The sequence below is a fragment of the Prunus persica genome, chromosome G1 (genome assembly GCF_000346465.2).
Source record: "Prunus persica cultivar Lovell chromosome G1, Prunus_persica_NCBIv2, whole genome shotgun sequence".
Classification (NCBI taxonomy): domain Eukaryota; kingdom Viridiplantae; phylum Streptophyta; class Magnoliopsida; order Rosales; family Rosaceae; genus Prunus; species Prunus persica.
The window spans coordinates 33687177-33714277 of NC_034009.1; the positions used below are offsets into that span (position 1 = coordinate 33687177).

General features: G+C 38.8%; 4 protein-coding genes and 1 pseudogene across 6 annotated transcripts; 2 read left to right on the top strand and 3 right to left on the bottom strand.

The window, feature by feature from the left end:
- LOC18788208 (auxin response factor 5) lies at positions 9041–15238 on the top strand. Of its 3 annotated transcripts, XM_020559243.1 has the most exons (15): positions 9041–10143; positions 10351–10463; positions 10716–10814; positions 10925–10981; positions 11085–11237; positions 11343–11427; positions 11602–11692; positions 11987–12151; positions 12272–12394; positions 12657–12732; positions 12866–13001; positions 13078–13341; positions 13435–14399; positions 14491–14681; positions 14769–15238. In XM_020559243.1, the coding sequence occupies exons 1-15, from the start codon at positions 10032–10034 to the stop codon at positions 14908–14910; spliced, it is 2772 nt and encodes a 923-aa protein (XP_020414832.1). In that variant the 5' UTR covers positions 9041–10031; the 3' UTR covers positions 14911–15238. The 3 variants fall into 3 exon arrangements, with proteins under 3 accessions (XP_020414832.1, XP_020414821.1, XP_020414825.1); XM_020559232.1 differs by having other exon boundaries at positions 13078–14399; XM_020559236.1 differs by having other exon boundaries at positions 13084–14399.
- Positions 15295–17350, bottom strand: LOC109947884. The gene has a single exon (XM_020559249.1). The coding sequence runs from the start codon at positions 17013–17015 to the stop codon at positions 15750–15752; it is 1266 nt and encodes a 421-aa protein (XP_020414838.1). The 5' UTR covers positions 17016–17350; the 3' UTR covers positions 15295–15749.
- Positions 17507–22082, bottom strand: LOC18791745 (annotated as a pseudogene).
- LOC109949443 lies at positions 22134–23769 on the bottom strand. The gene is made up of 3 exons (XM_020564984.1): positions 23516–23769; positions 23364–23429; positions 22134–22472 (listed from the first exon to the last, which is right to left on the bottom strand). The coding sequence occupies exons 1-3, from the start codon at positions 23561–23563 to the stop codon at positions 22425–22427; spliced, it is 162 nt and encodes a 53-aa protein (XP_020420573.1). The 5' UTR covers positions 23564–23769; the 3' UTR covers positions 22134–22424.
- LOC18793714 lies at positions 23875–27042 on the top strand. The gene is made up of 7 exons (XM_007222247.2): positions 23875–24100; positions 24196–24807; positions 25079–25266; positions 25654–25892; positions 26007–26206; positions 26421–26546; positions 26637–27042. The coding sequence occupies exons 1-7, from the start codon at positions 23945–23947 to the stop codon at positions 26733–26735; spliced, it is 1620 nt and encodes a 539-aa protein (XP_007222309.1). The 5' UTR covers positions 23875–23944; the 3' UTR covers positions 26736–27042.

A 27101-nucleotide genomic window follows, 5' to 3' on the forward strand; every position in this document is an offset into this window, starting at 1 on the left:
ACGTGGCGAAGTTCCATATCCGAGTGCGCGGTTCTCTATGAATATCGTTATCCCACGTAAATGTCAGGGGATGACATGGCACAGCCACTAGTTTTGGAACGCATGACAACGGGCCCCTTGATCCACCAATTGGATGGGACCCAGCCTTGTGGTGGGACCTCCTCTGCCTCCCAAATTAGCCAATGACAAGGCAAGTCGGAGTTGGAGAGGAAGGCTTAGTGGTACTTTTCAAAAGGGCGTCCAGGTTCGGAAGCTTAGCTTAGCTTAGCTGTACACTCAACTCTGTTACCGGCCTCACGGACTAAAAAAACTTACATATTTGTTATCTCTGTCAATAACATGATGATATGCAAAAAAGTTATTTTATGTGTCATTATATTATTAATGAGAATAGTAAAAAGTATTATTCCTATTATACGGAAGTTTCTCTCCTCACATACGAGAGAGAGAGAGAGAGAGAGAGAGAGAGAGCCTGTCCTCTCCTTCTCGTACGGGCTGTCACAATTTTAAAATAAAAAGTGAAATGAAAATCGCATAAAATCACTTTACGCAACTAATTGTAAATTGCAAACCATGACACCAGTCCGAGCGACATTGTTGATAACATAAAGTATAAAATAGGTTTAAAAAAGCACCTAGCAACAGAAACTACAAATTAAGCTTGTAATAATTTTTAGGCATCTCATCTCATCAAGAAATGCAAAAAAGAAAAGAAAAGAAAAGAAAAATAAAGTAATAGCTGGCTAGCTTTAGGACGGTGGAATGCGGACGCGGGCACTTTTGTAGTATGCACGCAGTTAAGTTTGTTTAACTGATCAAAACTGACAACTTTTGTTGGTATTTGCATTTGGAAGGGGGGAAGATTACAGTTTGTTTAGGGGGGAATGTCTTTTTTTTTTAACTAAGCTTTTTTCATGGCAATTGAGTCGGACGATGGGTGACAAATGTAAGCTAGTTTAGTGACGTACTTAGTAATCACTAATTGTTAATTAGCAGTCTCTCTTTAATTGGTCGACTTGTGCTTTAGGTTTATGCTTTTTTATATCTTTCAAATGCTTTGGATTTATACTGTACCCACTTTCGGTCTACGTACGCAGTAAAGTTTATTTTTTCTTGTGAGGGTACAGTCAGTACAGTTGTCATAGGCTGCCACGTAATGGATCTTAATTTGATGTTACGTTTTGCTTAATTGTTTGATATTAATTTGTCGTTTTCTTATTTGTTTAATTAAAGGTAATTCAGATTAATACAAAACATCAGGGAGGATTTTGCAACATAGTGTGCCTCGTACTGGAAACAAGCTGCAAGCAACTTCTTACATGGTCCAGAGACTGGCACGCAATGCAACAGATAGTGATTAGTGAATAGAAGTTTCATTTGTCACCGCTTCATTAGCATTTACTAATTAAGACATGCTATACCGTCCAATGTCAGAACACTGCACCACCACCACCATGCTTTACTTTTCAATCCATCCGATTTGGATATAATTAGTTGACAAAAAGCACATGCCTCGTTTGTTAATGAGGACTAGGCTAGTAAAGTGCTTATATTTTATATGCAATTAAAATAAAACAAGAATATATATTGTCGTCTAACTTAGAAAATAAAAGAAAACTATTTATAAGAAGTCGATGACTAAAACTTATTTCTCATAATCTCACCATTTTCAAATGAATTAGGGGGATACGTTTTAGCCATCGTCAACCTCTTATAGACTAGTATGTTGAAGTTATTGGATAATATATTATAGTATACTTAGTGTTGTGATTAAAGCGTGAATATATGAATCATAATAACACAGTTTGTGATTAATTAAAGAAATACCAATCAGACAGTTGTCTATCTTGTAAGTAATGCTAATTGAAGTGATTAATTAACTCACCTCATGTCATCACCAGTGTGTCAAATCAAATATACTTCACCCACCGCTGCTAATTCCCCCCATTACGAAGGTGTCTTGAAGTTTTTTAATTAAGTATTAGATTAGAATTAGAATGTCGTTATCCATGATATTAGTTTGAAGCACGAACAGGTGTTTGACAACGTCATTTTCAAAACAGCGTTTCCTAGTTTGCATTATATAAATCTCTTCAATTCAAGAACACCTTCATAAGGCTATTTGAGTGGCGCATTTATTAAAAAAAGAAAAAGAAGAGAACAAAGAGGAATCGTCTATTTGATGTATATATAAAAATACAGTGAGGATATATATATATATATATATATATATATAAACAGCTCATGTGATTGTTGTTGACGCAAGTTATCATATATCTTATATTAACCAATGAAACATGAAAACGGAATATAGGGGGAACTAAGTCAACATCTCAAGCTTGGTTGTACATTTAGTTTAAATATATCACCAACAAAAACGTTTCCAGCAATTTTGAAAAATGAAATGAAGAAAAATGCTAATTTTGAAAACAATGTGGCATGGCATCTGGGATTCTGGAGGGTTGAAAGGTACACTGAATGTACAGTTGTATTGTAATTTGTATAGGCGCCGCGTGATGCATAAACGGGGTTCATGTTGATCTCCTGTCCTGTTAAATATATAAGAGAAGTCAGATACTTTTGTTTTTATTGACGTGTGTTTGTGTGTGACTAACATTTTTCACACACTCATCTCTCTCCAAATACATTTGATATCATATGGCGGAGTATGTGGCAATCGAAGTCTAACCAGCTGGATTTTAGCACCTCTCTCTCTCTCTCTCTCTCTCTCTCTCTGGATGTTTGACCCGGAATTGATTTTGGACCATATAACAAATACTGTAAATTATGACCTGACCTTGCGATATTCAACCTGCATCATGTTATGGGGCTTGACTTGAGGACCCAATTGACCCAAAAGAAAGAATAAAAAAGTTTGCAGCCGCCAGTCAGCAGAGTGCGGATACAGGTGGGAAGCCCAACTTTTTGAGATAAGAGATGGTCAGGCAGAAGATGGGATGATGAGTGATTTGGGTTCTGTGCAAAGTGCAACTGTGCAACTGTGCAACTGTGCAACTGTGCAACCGAAAGGAGAAGACAGTACAGATAGAAGTGCACTCACCCTACCTAAAGCGTAACAGCGGTGCGCGTACGTGCAATATATTATGTGCCCCATGCGCCCATGCCCATCTATCATATTCTCATCTTACGACGTAACAACATTAAAAGGAGGAGCTTCTTCTATAATTATTATGCAAACGCACGCTCCACCTCCACGCTCCAAACCAAACCAAAAAAAAGCTTCTCTTGTTGCTCCAGCTTTTCAGATCACGCCATCTCTTGGACGGTGAACACACAAGAAAAGAATCTGATATATGGAATGAATGGAGAGCCATAGATTCTTCATCAATTAACCCTGGGCTCAATTCATTTCAAATTTCAATCGATAATATTAATTAATATTATTCCTCCCTCCCTCTCCCTCATTGCAATTGTTGTTTGTCATCTCATCACTCATTGGTACGAAATGGATTCTCTCTTCTCGATCATTCTCAAGTCCTCTACGTACCCAGAGAGATTACGAGCAATCTTCAATTCTATCCATCTGAATCTGATCCTCACATGCCGTGATGCCACACACCCACATGTCTTCACTCTTGACATGGCTCTACTTAACGTAACGCCAATCAAATAAGCAAATGGCCAGCTATTTATTTCTATATCTATATCTATATCTATAGACTTATATGGATAATGCATGTGCATATATACAATGATCATTCCCGAGAAAATCCATTGTCGAAAAGATAGGCCGTATCCCTCCAAGTTCTCATGCATTAACCGCCGCACTCTTGCCTTCCAATCACGAACTCATTCCGTCTTAACTTGGATCATATATAATAGCAGGGATAAATTTATATCTCGTATTTCGCAGACATTTATTTAACATGTAGCTATAATAATACATTACTTCACTAAAAGAGGTCGAATAACTTTTCTATATATAATATTAAAAGCATCAATTAAGTCCTAGCTGTCTTCGGACGTTGATTCTTCTAACTGCCTTAAAATACACACACATATATATATATTCTCCCTTTCTAGAGAGGATGGTCTTAGACGTAGACTCGTAGATTACGAATTAAGTACACACTTGTAGCTAGCAACAGATTAGGGCCTCATTAGTCCACTATACTATATAAGATATATATTAGGATGTAATGTAGTGTGTAGTGGTGAGGGGCAAATTGTGGTGGGTGAGAGAGAGAGAGAGAGAGGGAGAGAGAGAGAGAGGTTGGCACATAATTACTCAAACCCCTAATCAATAATCTTCCTCAGCTGTTTATTTATTTTATCCTTTGAAATTACAACAAATGATTGGAAATGATTGGCTTGTTTAGCAATAGGATTTGGTGGTTAGAGGTTTACGGGGGTTAGTTGTTATCTAGCAATCGAATCAATCAATGAGATCATGTTAGTTGTTATCTAGAATTAATATTGATTTTGAGTTCATAATCTATCTCTATCTAGGTACAGGACTTTGTCACTGCCCCACTGGTTGCACTTTTTATTTTTATTTTCTCTAAATCTTGTACAACACCTAATTTTTTTATGTTAAGAGCTTTCTATAAGGCATAATTTCTTACGTTAAGAGCTTATTACAAGACATAATTTCTTATGTTAAGAACTTAAAAACGGATGATACACAAATATTTTTTTCATATATATATATCCGGATGTAGAAAAAGCATTTGTACATAATCCAGTTTTAATATGGAATGAAAGATGATAAAAAGAGTGCGGAGAATGTAATATGGGTCAGTGAGATAATAAAAGGTAGAGAAAAACAAAGATTCTAATTAAAACAAGTTTATATATGTATGTGTTTATTTTTGGTTTCACATGAATGGTGTAACTTGTAAGCGTACTGTAAAGTAAAGCCCGTGGAGAAGCAAAGATATAAATTAGAGGTTTTGGGGGAAGCATGTTACAATGCCGGATTATGTGGAAGACTTTGTCACGACCCTTTGTGTATTTTTCTCATTTACAAAAACGACGGCGCACATGGGGAGTTGAGAATCATTCACCTACCTGGAAGCCCCCATCTTTCTCCCACCCCTTTCTATTCATATAATATAATATATAATAAATAAAAATTGAAAATTTTAAAATAAGAAACACAACTATTTGAACTTTACACATTTATTTATTAATTATATGCAAGTATAATCATCCTTCCACCCAAACCCAATTGGCACTTTGCAACGAATAATTCCATATATTTGAGTTGAAAACGAAATTGAAGCTCCGCAACCTATGGCCTTGACAAGTTTGTCCCTCATTCCCTTTTCCCTTGCTTGTTTCTGGAAAACAGCTTGAGAAGATAATGGGCTTTCGGTCCCAATGGATCACGTACATGGGCTTCGACGCTTTATATGTTTTGTAAATTTTTGAGGACGGGCTTCACATCCCTTCCAGCCCTAAATTCGATTTTTGATAAAAACAAAAGCACAATATTGGCAACTGGGTACCGATGCATTGCATTTGTAGTGTCACATTAACTCTTCTACCAAAACATGAATGCATTGCACTTTTTCTCGCGGCTCTTTTAATATTGTTGGTAAAAATTGAATGAAATTTATATACGGCCTCCATGTGTAGTATTACTGAAATGATTTCCATAATAATGTCCCCAAAGAAAAACAACAGCAATGTGGTCCATACAGATTCTTCATGTCATTGAGAAAAGGAATTTTATATATTGAAAAACCTCATCAACAATTACTGTGAATTGATATTTCCATATTTTAAATTAAATACAAATCAAACAATGTAACTTGATTGTTAAATTTTTTCTATGTAAGAGATGTCAATTTGATGTTTTTTTAATGTATTTTTTTATTGAGAGAGGTAATAATAGCATACTAAATTTACACACTCTATACGAATATTATGACTCTAACCGAGGACCTTTTCTGAGCCACTACAATAGTGGGTCATTTGCAATAGGACCGAAAAAAGGGAGAGCAATCAGTAGAGTAGAGTGATGACCTATAGCAATATAAAGGGCCTTTTCTGGTTTGGTTCAGAGAAAAGCCCTCAAAGCTGGCTAGAATCTCGGCCCACATACCCAAAAGTAGCACCAAAGAGAGGAGGAGAGGATAATGAGATGAACAGGAATGAATGAACATTGGTACAAAATTAAAATTAGGGTAGAGAAAAGAGAAAAAGAGAGGCTAGACTGTAAATAAGTGTAAAGACAAAACGGAGCTCTCTCTCATGATAATATTTCAGACCCAGTGTCTCCTTGCATCCCTACACCTACACTGTTTCCATGTTCCCCTCATACCACGCCTCATTTTTTTAGCTTCTTTCACTCTCAATTATCACTGTACTCGAGTGTGGACCCCACACCCCCACCACATCATATATTTGGTCTTATTCTCTTTATTAAATTTATGATTTTGATCCTATCCCCTTTTTATTTTGCTTTTGTTTCGGTCGTAACTCATAATCATAATGGAAGGCTTAATTATAATGTTCAATTACAATCTCAATCATTTGCTTGTTCTCTAAAGTTCACGCACTCTCCCGACCCGTCTTACAATCTTTTACTTATACTATTCCCATTGGATGACACTCTTAATCCCCCCTCTCAACTGCATTAATGTGCGCCATAAGTGCTGTGTTTAAATCATCATTTCTTTTAAATAATTATTCTTTCTCCATCTTTAGTTTTGCAAAATCAACCTTATAAAATGTTGGGGGTGAGATATATATCATGTACTTATGTTATACAATGTTTCCACGATAGATTTCTTGATACTGGTTATCTTCATGTCCGTTTTATTGTTTATTTTTCGATTTCTCTATTCTTATGATAAGTGACATAAAAAGAAAAATAGAGTGAATATAGAGTAATAAACGAAAATAGGGAAGCTGGTTTTCTAAGTGGGAGCTATTGCATTATGTTGTAGGTATGAAAATGGTCGTAGCCTCTAATTAGTAGCTCTCATCACGGCCAGTCAACAATTCCATCGGATGATTGCTCAGAGTCGTAGTGGGTTCCACACACCATTCTTACTCCCATTGAGAATATGTTGTGCAGGCTTTGTAAATTGTATTAGCAGCATAATATTATTATTATTATTATTATTATTTACAGCTTAATTAACTTGTCTTGTATGGCTTGATGAGTTGAGACTGAAGTGGGTACGTAGGAGATTCGACCAAAAGAAACAAGTGGGTAGGAGGACCATCAAGACTCCGCGGTGGTGGTGGCGCGATGACAGTAATCTTTATATAATTAGTAAGTGAGATGGGAATTATTATTTCTTTTCCTCATCTCATCTCATCATCTCGTCTCATGAATGAAGAAAGGAAGGTCGTTAAGCAAGGTTTATGCATGTGTGACACGCGTCACATATCGAGCGGTGTTTGGAATATATAAATTATTGAGCGTTTCAAAGTTAAACTAGAAATTAAGTGCTGGATTATCTCAGAATTCGGCTTGTTTAAGTTCCAAAGCGCTGTTGAACAGAGTGCAAGAGAGAAAGTAGCTACTATCACACACTCGATTTCAGCGTCAAAGATAGAACGTCCGATGTCGACTATTTTCATGATAAAAAATCACCGAATAGATCACAAGTCCACAACCCAACCAATCTTGAGAATACGATGTCGTATTGTAGAATTCGCGATCCAATCCCACCAACCGACCAACTCTAAATCAAATTGTTTTTAATGTTTTAAATTAATAACGGAGGTGGGCCTCTGTATCGCAATTCCAAAGGATTGGATATATTGCATGGTCAAAATATTCAAAAGCTTACGTTTTTTTTTTAATCATGAAAAATAATATAAAATAGGGGTTAATTTTCCCCTGCCCTTTTTGGCTCATTACACTCATACTTTTTATTATAACAAAAAAATAAATATAAATGGATAAAAAATGAGTGAGTGAGAGTATATAATTGTCAATAAAAGAGTATAAATGGGCTAAAAAGAAGTCAGAAAATCAACTCCCTATGAAATATTTAGTTAATTATAATATTGCATAGGGTGACGATTTTGCCCATGCTTATGCTGGTACCATGGAATGCAACAATAGGCAGTGCTGCAGTGGATGATTTTGTAATCATGTAAACCGTAATATGGAGCCATGTTAATGTGGAAACGTGACAGCAGCTTTTCCCTACCACCCAAAAAAAAAAAAGAAAAAGAAGAAGGTTGCCAATTTCCCATTTTGGAGACCCACATGATCACATCGTTAAATATAAATCACAAGTTAAAATGATGCGCACCGACTTATTTATCGATATAAATATTCAAACTCTAGTCTCTATCAATATTAATATCATCAAATATGACATTCGGACCAAATCACAACTAAACAATGGCCTGTTCCAGATTATATTTTCCTATCTTAAGTAAGTTGACGATTTCTTTTGCTAAAACACAACAAAACTATTCTTAAAAAAGAAAAAGAAATAGGACATGAAAAAAAAAGAAGAAGCAGCATTTATTATTATTAATAATTTAATCATGGTAAAAGTGTGTGAGAATTGAGAACGTAAGCTAGTGGAGTGGTGTGTATTAAAATCGGGGAGACACGGATCGGAATTTAAAAGAAGAAAGAAAAGACGTCAAGTGCAAACGAGACGTGTGAAACGCAGAAACGGCGCCGCGACGGATCAGACAGGAATCTGACACGTGGCACCTACATTAACGTGCGCCTCGCCCTGTTGATTGTTTTTTGTCGTGAACGGCACGCGTGATGTTCATCAGTTCAGTCAAAACACCAGACGCAAGAAGAAGAGCCGAGTCAGAAAGCAGCTTTTCTTTTATTTCTTTTTTCTTCTCTTCCTCTTTCCAAAACCAACAAAAAAGAAAGAAAAAACAAACCCTAATTATTAATTATTTATCTATATATGAACAGCTTCATATACAAATAAATAAATAGAATACAAGTCTTACAAGAGAGTAGTGAAAAGTGGGTAGTATCTTTAGCTATATATGCAAAAGCTGACAGAGAATAGGACCCTGCAAATCCTCGTAATCCACGTGCTAAAATACGCTATATTGACATTCTTTGTTTTTTTTTTCACATTGAAATAGCTCTCCCTAGTCCCTCCTTTTTCGAAAATCTCTCTCTCTCTCTCTCTCTCCCCCTCTCTTAGAGTGAGAGAGAGGAGGTTACTGTACTGAATCAGTACTGTACTATTTTCGTGTTCAGCTAGTCTTGCTCTGCTTTTTTTGCTCTTTTCTTTATTATCACACTTGGACGCAAATGCTGTAGAAGAAGAGAACTCTTAAAAACATTACTATTATAACAATAAATATATTATATTATCATTCTGCTCAACAGTTTAAAGCTGCAACGGAATCACCCCTATACAGAAAGTGTGTGCGTAGGATTGGACCATGCACACACACTCTTTCCAGTTTCAAAGCAAAACAAAGCAAACCAAAGGAAAGAGAGAAACTTTACTAAGATATAGTGATAGAGATCCTCTGTTCCCTTTGTTTATTGTGAAAGAGAGATACAATCAGTAGGATAAGTGGGCTCATCGAAAGGTCGGTTTCTTTTGGAGGGTAAAAACAAGCACTCGATTAAGAGAGAGACAGAGAGAGACAGAGAGAGAGGGTACTCAAGACTCATGCTTTGGTCCGCGTGCTTCGATGAAAACTGATGGGTCTTGGTTTGTTCCAAATTAAAGCCCCACTACTTCTTAAAAAAGATCACTGCAGTGCCTTTGTTCAGTTTTTGTTCCTTGATTTTGGTTCTACTCTGAAAGGTTTTGTGTGGGCCTTCTGCTTTTGTGCCCAAACATTGGATTGGATTGGATTGGATTGTTTGTTTTCTCTCAGAATATGGGATTCTCAGAAATGGGTCACTCTTAATTTGAACAGATCATATGCGACAAACGGATCTGCTGGGTCATCTACAGAGCAATTCTTGGATTTTTAGATGAAAAAATGAGAGATTTCTTGCTGGGATGTAACGGCTTTTTGTATTGCGGTTCCCGGTTTTGTATTAAAGATAAAGTTTGCTTCTTTTGGCTGAGATAGAGAGGGACTCGCAGCAACTCATGATAATGGGCTCAGTTGAGGAGAAGATTAAAGCAGGGGGCTTGCTTAGTGGTGCACAATCAAGCATACTTGATGAGATGAAGCTATTGAAAGAGCTTCAGGATCATTCTGGTTTGTTCCCTTCATAAAAACTCTGCCTTCTTTGATTTCATTTTAGAAGTTTGAATCTTTAACGTCTGGGCTGAGAATGGAGCACGTTGAGCACACTTAATAACCCCTTTTTATACTTCTTAATTAAATGTCCTCTTTGTTAATTGTTATGCGAAACTATTAAAAGTTGTGTCTTATTACATTTGCTCCTGGGATAATTGCGTTCAGGGTCCCGGAAGGCTATAAATTCAGAGTTATGGCATGCCTGCGCCGGCCCACTTGTTTGTTTGCCTCAGGTGGGAAGTCTTTCATATTACTTCCCTCAAGGACACAGCGAACAGGTTTGGATTAGTTTCTCACCCTCTTTAGTAAGATTCACTCATAAGTCCAGCATCTTTACATATCAGACAGCTTTATAGTAAGATATTTGCTGGGTAGGGGATTAGGGGATTAGGCTGTTTTACCATTCGCTTTAAGAAGCTTATAAAATAAATATGCTACATTTTAAGATATGTCACAGCTTCAAAGTTGATCTGTTTCTGTTTATACCAACGCTATGTGACAGCTGATGAACATTTCCTATGTAAATGTAGGTGGCGGTTTCCACGAAAAGAACGGCAACCTCACAGATTCCCAACTATCCGAATCTCCCATCTCAGTTGCTATGTCAAGTTCAAAATGTTACACTGCATGTATGTGTTTTGGCTGACTATTACTTGTTCCCTTCACATATGAACATACTATCAAAAAGTTCTGCAAGAATGTCTATGTTTTTTTCACTCTTGTATTATGTTTTTAATAGGCAGACAAAGAAACCGATGAAATCTACGCACAGATGAGTCTTAAACCAGTGAACTCTGTAAGCTTAGTTACTATTTACATATGCCTTAAATTTATCAAATTTTTATTTATTCTTAGCAGTAAAGTTGTGAATTATGGTAAATAATTTATTGTTGTATCAGGAAAAGGATGTCTTCCCGGTACCAGACTTTGGACTAAAGCCTAGCAAACATCCAAGTGAATTTTTCTGCAAAACTTTAACTGCAAGTGATACAAGCACACATGGGGGCTTCTCTGTGCCGCGCAGAGCAGCAGAAAAGCTCTTCCCTCCACTAGTGAGGCTTTCTTGATTTCCTGTCTCTTTGGTGTTTGGGAAACCTCTTCATGCTATATTGGAACAGGATGATGTGGATTCACATTGTTCTTGTCATGTCTTGCAGGATTTCACAATGCAACCACCAAGCCAAGAACTTGTTGTCCGAGACTTGCATGATAATAGCTGGACATTTCGCCATATTTATCGCGGTGAGAGTGTTTAAGTAGTTGCTTCTATCCTATGTTGTGTTAAGTGATGTGAAGTCGACTTGTTGGTTATGGTTGTAGAAGATAAATTCTTGTTTGATATATTTTCCCCATAAATACTATTTTTTCTTGTTGAAATATTTGTTGAGTATATCCTATTTTTGTCCTTCCATGTAGGGCAGCCGAAGCGGCACCTTCTCACAACTGGATGGAGTTTGTTTGTTGGTGCAAAGAGGCTTAGAGCGGGTGATTCGGTGCTGTTTATCAGGTACAAAGTAATTACCTGCTTGTACTTCTCGCAGTCCTTATGGTAAACATTGTTGCCTACATTGATGTTGAAATGAGTTCCAGGTTTTCATGCTGTAAAGTTCCAAATATGAGTAACCATTAACTTTGGTGCTATGCTCACCGAATAATTTCAGATACAATGTTTTCCAATTTGTTTAAAATCTCTACTATTTTTGTGTTAGGCCTGTTAAACAACACACACACATATATTGGAATTACGTTGTCAGTTACCACTGACTGTTGTCTGATTCTATATTTGCGTCACTATCACAAGGGATGAGAAGTCACAGCTAATGATTGGTGTGAGACGAGCAAATCGTCAGCAAACAACATTGCCGTCATCAGTTCTATCTGCTGATAGCATGCACATTGGTGTCCTTGCTGCTGCAGCTCATGCTGCAGCCAATCGAAGTCCATTCACTATATTCTACAATCCAAGGTTTGCATGAATGCGTGTTCTTTTACTGATTTGTATTTCGCACATATATATGGACTCTACTCTATATGTGTATTTTGCGAAGTTTTCCTTGACTGTGCTACTATTTCTACTCTCCCGTAGGGCATGCCCTTCAGAATTTGTCATACCTTTGGCTACATACCAAAAGGCCATATATGGGACCCAGCTCTCAGTTGGAATGAGGTTTGGAATGATGTTCGAGACAGAAGAGTCGGGTAAGCGCAGGTAATGGCCGAATTGCTTTGTATATTAATTATGTGCCACAACATGTCATGATGAAATAAACAGCAGTGATTGGTGTAGTAAACCCTTTTAATGGTTCCAGATATCTGTCTGGTCTTTCTTAATCTTTTCAATGATGATAGAATGCAGCAGGTTTCAATATTTTCTGCATGATACATTAACATCATCATTATCAATGTGATAATGTTATGTTCATTGCTTTAATGCGTGGCCAGAGGTTAACATTTTTGCATGTTCTCTGCAGGTATATGGGTACAATAGTCAGTACTAGTGATTTAGATCCACTGAGATGGCCTGGTTCAAAGTGGCGGAATCTTCAGGTGGCTTAAGCTACTTTGAGCTTTTACTAAGTGATCTTGCTTTTATGTTCCCTAATCAATATTATAATGAAGTGTTTTTCTGTTTTCTTTGAATGTTCAACTGTTGATTCTTCTACATTCACTTCATTAACAGGTAGAGTGGGATGAGCCAGGGTGTTGTGATAAACAGAACAGGGTTAGTTCATGGGAAATTGAGACTCCTGAAAATATTTTCATATTTCCTTCTCTGACTTCGAGTCTTAAACGGCCATCACACACTGGATTCTTGGGTAAGTTTTTTTTTTTCTGTTTTCATGCAAGAAAGTCTCTTAGATGTTTTTTTATGACTGTTTTTTGTGCTACCAGGAGCAGAAACTGAGTGGGGAAATTTGATTAAAAGACCATTTATCCGTGTTCCTGAGATTGGAAATGGGAACTCATTTCCGTACTCGATTTCAAATCTATGTTCGGAACAGCTAGTCAATATGCTACTGAAACCTCAACTTGTTAATCATGCTGGAACTTTAGCTGCTCTACAACAGCAATCACCTGCTAATGGAGATCTAATAGCAGATATGAAGGCCATGCAGGCAAAACTCATCCAAAAGAATCCGGGTGTCTTTTCAGAAGGTACATCTCTACAGAGTCAAAACCCTCCCCAATCATCTCTGGATCAATCTGCTACAATAGACGTGAATACAACATCTCATGCAATTCTACCAGGAAAGCTGAACAACCTAACAAAGTTTGGAAGTCAAGCACCAGTTGGAAATAGCACTGACAAGACAAAATTAGAAACTGATTTTTCTGCCGATCAGTTAAGCCAGTTGAATTCTACAGGACTGGGAATTGAAGATAAATTGGCTGCAGGGTTTGTTAGTCCCTATAACCTTGTGAACCAGCTGACATTTGCCAACCAAAACCAAAGTGCAGCGCAACTACAAACTAGCCCACGGCCTATGCAGCCGCCTTTGGAATCATTACTTTACCACTCCCAACAAACTGATATGCCTAATTCAGATTTCAATAGCACAAATGGTTCGCTTCCATTCCTAGACAATGATGAATGCATATTTTACCAGTCTTATCAACCCTTTGCCGGGACACTTAGATCACAGGGGCCTTTGTCTGTGTTTGGTTTGCAAGATTCTTCAGCTGTTTTAACTGAAGCAAATAATTCCTCCCTAACTTCAATTGGTCAGGAAATGTGGGATAATAGCCTGAATAATTGTAGGCTTTTACCCCAAGTGGATCAGCTCACTTCATCCCATCAAGGTCCTGGTAGCCTTAATTGTATTTCTAACTCAAGCAGTCTCAGAGATTTGTCAGATGAGAGCAACAATCAAAGTGGGATTTATGGTTGTCCAAACGTTGATGTTGGTAGTGGTGTAAGCGCTGTTATTGACCCTTCTGTTTCAAGCACCATACTGGATGAGTTTTCTACATTAAAGAATGCAGATTTCCACAACCCCTCAGATTGCTTGCTTGGTAACTTGAGCTCGAGCCAGGATCTTCAGTCTCAGATTACCTCTGCAAGCCTAGGAGACTCCCAGGCTTTCTCCAGGCAAGACCTGGCAGACAACTCAGGCGGTACATCCTCAAGCAATATAGATCTTGATGAGAGCAGTCTACTGCAGAACAACGGTTCATGGCATCAAGTGGTTCCACCTGTGCGAACCTATACAAAAGTATGCATTTTTTCGATTCCTTAAATTTATGATTTTGTTGAGGTTATCTGTTGTTTCAACGGAGTTTAATGGATTTGGTTTTGGCTGACAGGTACAAAAGACGGGATCTGTTGGAAGGTCAATTGATGTTACTAGTTTCAAAAACTATGAAGAACTATGTTCTGCAATTGAATGCATGTTTGGACTGGAAGGGCTGCTAAATGACCCAAGAGGTTCAGGGTGGAAATTGGTTTATGTGGATTATGAGAATGACGTTCTACTTGTTGGGGATGATCCTTGGGAGTAAGTAAACCAACTTGCTGCTATTAATTTAGATTATACTGCCAGATTCTGAATTTTGATGGTTTTCACTTGTGGATATTTTTGCAGGGAATTCGTTGGTTGTGTTCGCTGTATCAGGATCCTTTCACCTACAGAAGTTCAGCAGATGAGCGAGGAGGGAATGAAGCTTCTGAATAGTGCTGCAATGCAAGGGATTAATGGCACCATGTCCGAAGGTGGCCGTACTTAAGATGGCTGTCTCTGACCGTGCCAGATTGCACGATAGGTTTGCAACTAGGGTGCATTGTTGAGTTGTTTCCAGCTTGATTGTGCCTGATGTATTTGATCTTACTATGCATTCAGAAAACTCAAGCTAGGTCAGTTGATGTGGCTACTAGTGTACTTTAGCTTTTGTGCTTTAGGTGGATTTGATGCATTAATAGCTGACATTAGTTAGCAGGAAGTGAAACTAGATGAGGAAACTGTACTAGTGTACTTGGAACATTTGTGCTTGATGTAGCTTTTTATATCTACTAAACACGGCATAGTTGAAACTTATATATTGAAGCATTAATATAGTTGAAGCAGAATATTGACATAAGATATAGATACCTCTGGTCTCTGAAAGAGGTTATAAAACTAAATGGTTAATTTATCGTACTTTTCTTGGGTTAAAGCCTGAAACCACAGAATTGAAATTACCAGTACAAAGATATTAAATAACTGATTCTTCAGGTTCTTGGGGGAAAACCCAGACCATGCTAACTAACTAGGATCAGAGAAGGGCATGCATATTTGAATGCTAACTAAACCCTAAATACATTCACGAATACACTATGATTCTTTCATTCCCTAACAATTCATTGTCCAGAGAACAGAACAACTAATATCCCCTAAAGTACAAATCAAGAAATAAAATTGCTTTCAAATTACAGAACAGATTCTACCCCCAGCTTGCAGTAAGGAAAATTAGCAATTGATGCTGCCCTTATTGCGACGTGGAAGAAATTTCACGAGGATGTTAAAAAGCAATGAACCCAAACAAATTTTGTGCAGAAGAAGCTAGATAGAGCATCAAGTACCCGATCATCATACTCTAACTGGTTTTTGCAGAACGGCAGACAAATAAACTTCAGACTTTCCTGACGCTGCTGCATCTACCTTATCCCCAACAACCCATTTCAGCTTTTTATATCCAAACCGCTCGATCAACCTGGTTAAATCCCTTTTCTTTTCCTCATTGGAGCAATAAAAGTTGTCTAACCAAAACAAACCTCCAGGCCTCAAAATTCGGTCTATGTCAAACATTACGAACTCGAATTTTTCGGGTTTGCCACCAACATCCAATCCACTGGCCGCATGAACCAAATCGAACACATTATCGTAGAAAGGAAATCTATGATCCAAACTCAAAAAGAGAGGGAAAAGCCCCCTTGCAGCTATGAATTCGCTAAATGGGGCATCAATGTTCAAAGTGTTAGTGATCACAGTCATGTTCCTCTCTGCCATTCTAGCAGCAAAGGTACCAGACCCACCTCCAATATCAAACCCTATTCTGATTCCTCCACTTCCCAGAGCTAAAACATCATCAATAAGGAAATCATTCTTGCCTCTAGCCTTAACAAATCTCTGATTCTCAAACCCATTAACCAAATCAAAGCAGCCAACACAGTCTCTACTCAATTTCTTACTATTCAAGCACTCAAAACTCTTACACCCAAGACCACTCCAAGTAACGATCTTATCACTAACAGGTTTCCAAAGTGAAATGGGAAAAGGGTTTAGACCCACCTTGGGAAGAGTCTTGGCAAAGCACCTCCTTCTGGGCAAAGGCTCACATCCACGCAAAATCAGCTTCTGGGCAAGACTCCAATCGTCAGGGCAAGGCCCGGAGACCTTGTAATTCATGTACTGAGACAACAAGTCCGCAGATTTCTCGCAGGAATGACCCACGGAAGCCACCATTTCAGTGATCCCAGTTCTCGAATCTTTGCCTAGAGGGAGCTGGTGATGCTGAAGGAAGAGTTTGAGCTCGTGTGCAACGTTGGATCTCGAAAGATCGATGCTTTCGTAGCCAAGGAGCTCCTTTTCCATCTGAGCTAGTTTTTTTTGTGAGGAATCGATCTCTCTGAGGATCAGAGAGACCTGCTCTGAGATGAGGGAGATGTTCTTCTGGGTGTGGTGAAGGAGATGGTAGGTTTGTTGGTCTTTTGGCGAGGATGTGAAGGCGTAGAGAGCGAAGAGATTAGTCGTGATGACAGAGAAGAGCATGAGAAGATTGACGGCTGATGAACATAGCGTTGCTCTTTTGAATCTGGCTGTTCCATCACCAATCTTCAGAGAAACAGAGCCCATCTTGGTTCTGCTTCTTCTCCAAACGAGGGACTTCTCTGAGTGAGTGAGATTGTGTACCAACTTCACTGAACAAGTTGAGTGTAGTGGTCGAGAAATGATTAAACAATTGTTAAGTAAAAGATTGGAGTGATTTGTGAATTTAAGACACCGTAACTTCGTCAAGGGTCAGGACATTGTTGTCGGCTGCGATTGTAACGTGTAAAGAGAGTGAAAAGGGGAATGATATGTGGTTCAAGTTCAACAAAATCTCCGGATTTGTTCAACTTAATTTAGTTTTTCAGGAAAAAAGGGAGAAATTTTAATTGAATTGTACAAGGAGAAGTAGTTTGAGATCAGATTTAACCATAAAATCTAATGTCTTTCCTAATTATTATAGCATGGCATTCTTAGAGACACTTTTCTTTTGTTTTGGAGAGATTTGGGGGTGGCGGTCGTGGAAAACACTTTATGAATCATGGACCTAGCGAGTTAAACCATAATAAAAGTCTGCATTTGATCCTTGGTAAAGGATGCGGATATCATAAGGCCAATATCATTACCCATCACTCCAAAAAAGTCCAAAATCAACTTGAGTCTTACGACTTTGACAAAAGTTTGAAAAGCTAACGACCATTGAGCAAAAATTGTTGGCAAAAGTTTCTCCATAGTCCATACAGGATCTCCCGCCCTCAATGTCAAAAAATTAGCTTAAGGAATTACAAGATATTCACATTACATTAAGACAGAAAAACCAATACAAGACCAAGACGAGTTCATGCTGATAGCACCAGATGACACTCATATCAAGCACATCGCTTACTAAGACGCCAAGAGTTAGGTTCATGGTACCTATCATATAGCGGTTCAATACGTTCTTGACGCTTGTGCTTGCTCATCTTGGTGGGATCTGCCACCTTGAAGAACCTGGGTGCCAGTTCCACGAGCCATTTGGGGTCGACGACCGTCACCTCACGCATGTACTCCTTTGTAGTCATAACCAGTTCATGGTAGATCACCCAATCTGGTTGTCTCTGGAAGAGGGCGCTGCTTGGGTGTATATAAACTGGTTGGTTCTTCACTAGGGTTCTATAACCCTCCTGCGGGTCCTTTCTAGCACGTGGAAGAAAAACCCTGCTGTAATTGCCTTCCTGATCTTTGGAAAATTCTTTCCAGCACTGACAACATCCAGTTTATACCTGAAATTCACAATCTATAGTCAGAATGCAATTTCATCTTCAAATCAGAATACTCAACTTAGAAATCGTTGACCACTGTTATAAACTAAACCAAGGGGGTGCTAGTAGAGACATTGGCATGACAAACTTATGCTAGGTTTTTATACACAATCTTTCTAATAATCTATCCTGGAGCTTACATGACAATGCTATGTCAATCAATGAAATCTGTTAATGGCAATGGTAGGATGTTTAATATGCCATCTGAATTTCCATATCAACTTTTAAAACAGTTTTGCAATATTTTTGAACAAACACCGCTTTACCAAGAAAAACAATTCCAGTATCAAAATGACTAACATGTCTACACAAGAGAGCACATTTAAAGAGCATAAACTGGCAATTTAGCTATACACAAAAGGGTAGTTATAAAGATACTATACTTAACCCCTGAAAAAATGGTGGAAAAAAGCACTTCTGCTATAATGCTCTGAAAACAGTGTATGAGGTAACATCAACATGACAATTTGTAATGATCTATTCGCTGCTCAGGTACCAAATATCTAGATTTTAAAATACAAACTAGGCCTGAACAACATTTCAGCATTTCTGTCAAGTACAGACAGCAAAAAAACATGCCTAATTCACGACTACTGCAAAAATACAATGTACCAACACATGAGCAAACCTAGAACATTAATCTACATCTTTTAAAACCGTTCATGCACATGTGAAACCAGAAAAAAAGATCCATGCAACCACGAATACACATCAAGATAAATTAGAAGAACATACTTGTCCATGATGCTGAGAAGCTGTTTTCTGACATCCTGTGCCCTCCTCAAGGATTGAGACTGAACAAAGTTCTCAAATCACCATGGCCCTGAAAAATTCTTAACTTTCCAAGCCTCATAGACTGCAAGTAAAGTCAGATGATCTCCCTCTGGCTGGAAAAACTTGGCTCTCTTCTGATCTCCCTAGGCCTGTAAAAAATATTGCCTGTCTGAATCATTGCAATGATGGTCAAGATCTCATCACTGCATCCAAGGTCCGCACTGGCCAATAGCATCTTAGATAAGGGTGGATCCAGAGGAAACTCAGCCATTTGCATACCCAATTTGGTGAGCAGCCCCTCCTCATCCAGTGCTCCTAAACTGTACAATTGCTCCGTGGCAGAAATGAGTGCTTGGGGTGAAGGAGGATACATAAAATCAAAAGACAAGAGATCATTTATCCCCATAGCTTTCATCGTAAGTGTAGTAGTCCCAAGATTTATCCTCTGGATTTCTGGAATTGAAGTAGGGGACATCTCATTGCAGTATGCACTCTCAGTGTAGAGGCGGTAACATTTCCCGGGGCCTGTACGCCCAGCATGCCCAGCTCGTTGCTTCGCTGATGCTTGGGACATTGGAGTTATGACCAGTGAATCTAGCCCCTGCTTTGGGTTATAAAAATTTTGCTTTGCAAAACCAGGATCAATGACATAAAATATCCCATCAATGGTCAGTGATGCAGCAATATTAGTAGCCACAACTACTTTCCTCTTACCTGGTGGGGCAGGATCAAATATCCTTGACTGCATTTCACTAGGAAGGGCACTATACACTGGTAGGATAATCAACTCAGGAACATTTTTACCAAGACCTTTCATCCTCTCATAAAGAGAATGGCATGCAAAATCAATCTCTTCTTGTCCAGTCAAGAAAAGAAGGATGTCACCTTCAGGTTCTGTTAAATGTATTTGTAGAACAGTTATTAGAGATGCATCAAGGTAGTCACTTTCGGGCTGTTTAGTGTAGAGTATCTCTACAGGAAAAGTTCTCCCAGGGATAGTAAAGATGTTACAGTTGAAAAAATAACCAGAGAACTTCTCAGCATCCAAAGTAGCAGATGTGACAATCAAACGAAGGTCTGGTCTCCGCTTCACAAGCTTCTTCAGCAGTCCAAAAAGAACATCTGTGTGGATTGTCCTCTCATGAGCTTCATCAAGCATGACCACAGAATATTGAGAACGGTTCTCGTCAATCAAAATCTCCCTAAGAAGCATACCATCAGTCATGTACTTGATGACAGTATCTGGACCAGTGCAATCCTCAAATCAAATTGCATAGCCGACTTCCTCTCCTAAACGACAACCAAACTCTTCAGCAACCCTCTTGGCCACAGACATGGCAGCCACCATACGTGGTTGTGTACAACCAATCTTACCCATTGTCGTGTAACCCACTTCTGCAAGATACTGCGTTACCTGTGTTGTCTTACCTGAACCAGTCTCACCAATGACGACGAGCACTTGGTTCTCATGCACCGCCACAATCAATTCTTTCTTCAGCTTGTAGATAGGCAAGCTCTGCCTCTGTTCCTGGATTGAGAGTTTTGGCTTCTGCCCAAAACTGATGGTTTTCCCAAAAGCATCCTTCTTCCACTCAGGCATATCATATGCCGACAAACCAACACCTCTAAATTCTTGTGCAAGATGCCTCTCACCAGTCTCTGGCATTGGATCTTCCGAGGGACGATTTAGATCCTTTGGGATAGAATCCAACATGGTTCTTTGCTGCTGCTCACGCACTTCTCTACGCTCCTTAATGAGTGTGGACTGAAGTGCAGCTGCACGACCCAGTGACAGTTCTGGATTCTTAAAGATTTTCACAGGTGACATATCAACAGAATACCTGCTCTGTCCATTTAAAAAGGCTGGCTCGTCCTCAGTGAGCTCAATCTCAAGCTCGTCCTCAGCTCCCTCTTCTTGATAAAGCATCCCACATGTTTACTCATCATACATAGGATACTCTGTAACACCCAAAACACCTGAGGCAATCAACCGTTTGGCTTCCCACTTCTCTGGCGAACTCATTCTCTTCAATGGCCGGCGTGATGGGCCAACCTCATCCTCTTCCACAATCCTAATCCCGGAAAGACCAGTCCTAGTCATAGGTCCATCCTTTGAAAAAGATGGGTTCGTCCTGAGAGCATCATCCTCTGAGCTCTTCTTCAAGGGTAGCAAATCCTTCCCTGTATATTGATCAACATCCCAAATCGAAAGGCTCAACTTCTGACCTGAAATTGAAATCACCTTCACATAAACTTCCTGATCCCTCTTCACCACATCCTTAGCATTACTAATTCGCCGAGTTGCCATCTATGAAACGTGAACCAGACTCTCATTCCCTCTTAAATCATTCAACTGAACGAAGCAACCGGTGTCCATCACTCTGGAAACCCTGCCCTTATAAACCTGATACAATTTGGGTTCATCCGAATGGCTCTGGCCATTCTGCCGATCCCTATTACCTCTCCTATCATCACCATCTTCCTTAACATCTCCATCGTCTTCATACCCATCTCTCTTATGCTTATTGTATCGATCTGTATGCCTTCCCCTGTCATCACCATCATCATTATAATGTGTATCTCTACGCCTCTCATCTCTATCATACCTTTCCCTTCGCCTCTCCCTCCCATCTCTATCTATACCTCCTCTGTGTCTATCTCTATCTCTATCTCCTTCCCTATATCTATCCCTAACTCTACGCCTGTCTTCTTCTTGCTCTTTGTGTTGTTATTCTCTTCCGTTTCACTTTTCCTTGGTCTCCAACTCAATTTCCTTCTTGATGTCCTTGACTCCCTCTTCTTGATAAAGCTCTCCACTCTGCATATGAGTTCGAGTCCCCCTCCCCGTAGTTTAGATTAGATTAAAGTAGAATATCGTTTCCTATAAAAAAAATATTGGCCAATGATTTAACAAAATCGAACATAAAAGCTCAACTGCTTATAACCTGTCCTTTTTGCTGTCGTAAAAGAAGTCGTGTTACAGTTGCATAATGTAGTGTAAACAAAACTTTACGTTTTGTGCTGTAGTTGCGAAGGTAAATGCTCTACCACCAATATTATAAATCCCAAATTTTCTGTTTCGATACCCGTTGGAGCTGAAAGATGAGAAGAGATTATGGTACAAAAGTAATAAAACATAAAAAATTTGCTTTCAAGAATCAAGACTACACAAAAAATGCCAACGATTGAACTAAAAATAAAAGAGTGAAACAGGAGCAAAGACCACTCTTACACATAGCTTCTTCAAGGATACTAGTTATGCAACTACAAAACAACAATCCGAAAAGGCTGGCACTCAGCCTATGGTTGAAGCTTCTAAAGGGTAGGAGTTGGTCAATGTAATATTACTAACTAATCATAAAATAAACGTTCTTCTGGCAAAAATTTCTAATGATCTTGCCCTGCTAACGACTTCAGCCCGTCAATGTTTAGCCTTGGCTTCAGCTTTCTTATGTGACTTGGCCTTCATCTAATAATCAAAAGAACAAAGTAAATAAACATCTATACAATGCACGAAAAATATGTATGATGTACAAAAGCAAGTTAAGGTTCTCTTTCTTAATTTTTTCACAAGGCAAAGCAAATGAAGGAGAGGAAAAGTTCAACAATTCTCCTTTCAAAAGCATCTGAAAATTCCAAAACACTTCTTCAAAACTAAAAATCCTAGATTTCAGAAAAATCTGCAACTTCGGAATTGAATTGGCATCTTGGAATCTACAAATTTTGGAGTCGAAATCAAAAGCACATTTGAAATCCTGAAAGTAGTTTCAAAGACCCCACTCAGGCCTTGGGACCTAACTACTATGAAACAGACTGATTTATGCAACAGAGGCATATTAGCAATTGCCAGTTCTCAACCACCAGCTTATTTTACTTTGCAAAAGCAATTAAAGGGCCATAAGATCAAATGCAGTGCTGCCTAGAAATCTACTCACATGAAAAGGCCTAAAAATCAAACAAGAACAACCAAACTGAAGCATATAAAATTAAATCTGCGAATGAGGGACTTGGTTATAATCACATGGCATGTAATCAGTAAGAATAACCACACCACATATATATTATAATATATATCAGTAACAGAACCACAGAAACAATAGACAAGTTGAAATGACTAAGGGAACAAAGATTGCTTTCAACAAGAAAACATGGGTTTGGGACAAAATGCTCTGTATGCAAATCTGTATACAAAAGTTGAATCATTTTTAAATCCCATAGCATTGTATTGCTAAGAAGAATGAATAAGCAGACGCGCAAACAGGATCGCCAATCAGTTCGAACTATACTTATACATCCGTAATTTTTAGCAAATATAAATATGAAATAAGAAGAAGTCAAATCGAAGGAGATCAGGAAGCACCTTGAGAACCCTGAGCTTCACGCTTCCATAAACCAGACCGAAAGTGAAGGCCGATGCACGAGCAACCTATCAAACATTCAAAATTTAAAGAAAGAAACTTTACGATCACATTCCTCCGCAGAAGAGATGAGCGGGAAAGGAAAGCAGTGTACCAATGCGAGGGTGCTGGTGCCAGAGTAAGGGCCTGGAGGTGGTGCCATTGGATTCGGTGATGAAAATCTCAGCTTAACTCGTCGAGTGCTTGCAGCAAAACCCTAATCAGATTGCAACCCCTGAGCTTGAGCGGTGGTTCAGTCTGCTCTCCACTCCGCTCCACTAGTTTCTTCTATGTATAATGTATCTGTATCTTGGATCCGAACTGAAAAAAGGTCGGGTTGCTGGATTCGGAAATGCGCTTAACATCCAGTCAATAACCGTTACCCGAAACGTGGCATGATTTAAGCATCGCTCCTGCCACGTGGCCTAAAACGACACCGTATTGTGAGATCGTTCTAACTAAAGAAACGCAGCAGATAGGTCGGTAAGTTGGCGCAATATCTTGAGAAAAGAAAAGAACCGGTTGCGGAGAAAATCCAGCGAAAATGGGTGCATCAACTTCGACGGAGCAGAAAGTTTCGATCGAGCAACGAGAGGCGGAAGCCCTAGCAGCCTCCACTGGAGCTCTTTCTATGCTTCAGAAATCTTTCTCCAGCCTCGCCCATCCTGATTCTAATGCAATTCCCCTCAACTCTCTTCAGGTAGATTCAAAATGCCAACTCAACTCCTCGAATTCAATTTTCATACTATGCCTCTATAAACCAGAAATTGAAGCTTTTGCGTTTCAAATTTTCAGCAATGCTTCTCTTTAACTCACAAGAACCCAGTATGTGAAGCTCTTACAGTGCCTGATTCTTTTCCGATGCTGTTGGATCATCTTGGTTCGTCAATTTTGGACCTGATTTTCATCTCGGAGAAAGGCGGAGTGAGCTGGGTTGAGTTCGTTAGAGGCTATAATAAGTGCTGTGCAAGAATGTCTGCGTCTATGTCGCTTAATATATTGCTCAGAGTGTTTGCTGTGACACTTCAAAAGGCGGGTTCGCCTTCGAACTTGGAATTTGAATCTGATGATGTTGAGTGTAAGATAACCGGGTCGCTTAAGCCCGTGGACGTGCTTATGCTTCTTTGGATGTGTTGGGCCATTTCCTGGAATTCTAGGACTTCGAAAATTTCCAAAGAGAAAACAGATTTACCTCTGCCGGATATTAATCAGATTGTTTTGTCGGCTATTGTTTCATGCGCTGACGTTGGCAGTGGCTTGAATGTGTGGGATTGCCAGCTCTCGGGTTTGGAAGTTGAACTTCCTGTGGGGAAGTTTCTTTCTTGGGTTGTGAGAACAGTGCCTAGTCTCCCAGATTGCTTTTCACAGTTTGTGTATGCAATTCTCAAAAACTGTGTTTCTCACAAGGTATCTAACATCTTTTCAATTGAACAAAATCATAAGCCTTCATGTTTCCATTTCTCTTATATTTCATTATCTTGTTGCCTTGCCAATACGATATCATGTATTTGAGCTTATGGGTTAAGGACTCGTTAAGACATAATGGGAAGTGCACTCAGTCAGAACCTTTTATGTATTGAGGCACTTGCTTATAGAACGAGTTGCTTTTTTAGATCACTCAAGTTATTTTTGAACTTGGAAATTTATATTACCAGAATGAAACGGATTTTGATGGCAGGATGGACTAGAATGCTCAACTTCATCAGTGGTAGAGAATGCTTCAACCATGGCATACAGTTCTCATCTTTTGTCTAGTGGAATGGCATGGGCGATTTCCCTTGCATTGAGAGGCACAATAAGTGAAGAGATATCAAAAGTATGCTTCCCCAGCGAGACTGATGGAATAGACAAGAACCTACTTTACAGGTGTGTCATTTTATCCCCTTGATCTCGTGTTGTTTGAATTCTTTCCTGCGCAATCGCATTCCATGTCGCTCGTCTCTGTTCTGGTATTATTAAATTTTAGTACTTTCATGAATATAACCTCAGTACCAATATATACAACCATAATATCCTGAAATATTTATTTTATTGTTTTCACGGTCTCGGAGTCCAGTAAATGATGATAAGGTAGTTAGTTGACGTGTTATGTTTATGGAAATGTTTTACATTAATCTTTCCCGCATACCTAGTTTTTCTTCCATTGCATCCTTACTGTTATTTGATGACAAATTCCAGTAGGATCGAGGCTTAAATTTTGTCAGCAGTTCTTTATTATTTGTCTGATGTGTTTCATTGCATACTAATTTGCAGGTCATCTCTTCATGGCAGAGGGTTGAATAGATTCTGGTCTAACATTGAAGGTTACCAAGGGCCACTGCTTATGCTGTTTTCTGCAACTTCAGGAGATGCCAGTGATGGTAGAGCCAACGAGAGAAAATGGACTGTAGGTGCACTCACAAATCAGGGTTTTGAAAATAAGGATCTCTTTTATGGAAGTTCGGGAAATCTATATGCTATAAGTCCAGTCTTTCATGTGTATCCACCTACTGGTATGTAACGTAGAGGAAAAATGGAAGGAGAGATACTCAGAATATTTTCCGTTCTCAAAATTGCTGACTAGATGTCTCTGAAACTAACCGTATATGAACTATGATCATTGACAGGAAAGGAAAAGAACTTTGTGTACAGCCATCTGCATCCCACTGGTAGGACATATGAGCCGAAACCAAAGCCTGTGGGGATAGGATTTGGCGGAAGTTTGGGAAATGAAAGAATTTTTATTGATGAAGATTTTTCCAAAGTTACTATCCGCCACCATGCAGCTGACAAAACGTATCAACCTGGCTCCCTCTTTCCTGATCAGGTATAAAAGTTATGTTGCAAGCAGTTGAAAGTTATTAACTGCGATTTTTATAAAAGAAAAAGAAAAAGTATGGACTTAACTTAAGTATCTAAATCTTCCGATACAAATTTTTATTTTTTTCAATTTTAAGCAACTGTGACTGAAAATTATAACTTATAGGGTATGCTGGGTTAATTTAATGTAATAATAATTGAGCTTAAATTGGTGCAATCAGGGCTTCCTACCTGTTGAAGCTTTGATTTCAGAAGTTGAAGTTTGGGGGCTTGGTGGGAGAAGCGCCAAGGATGTGCAAGATTCATATAAGAAGAGGGAACAACTTTTCACTGATCAAAGACGAAAGGTAATCTATCTTACATCAGACAAGGGCAATATTTGCATTTTGAAGTTAATAATGCATTTTTTTTTTTTTTTTGGGCCCTTGTCCTCATAGGTTGACTTGAAAACATTTGCAAATTGGGAGGATTCACCAGAGAAGATGATGATGGACATGGTCTCAGACCCTAATGCAGTTCGACGGGAAGATCGCTGAATAGACTGCATATGTTATGCTGTAATTTTGTATTTTGCTTCCTGGCTGGTCAACTTGTGATTGTATTTAGAAGAAAGAAGTCAGTTGTGGAGAAATGTCGTCTATATCTCTGTATTTCTAAATGATGGGTGTAAATAAACTCATAAAGAATCATCTGACCGAGACTTGAAATAGGTTCATCTCAGTCATCAGTGGGGATATATGTTGATTTGCATGTAGGCGATGATGTAAAAGAGAGCTACATAAATTCGCCTTGATATACATTTGGTTAATGCTGTTTTATCGAAAAATAAATTTACTTTACGTATGGTTGCTGCTTCTATCCCAGTTTATTCCATCCAGTCTATGGTTGTATGCATGAGCTGG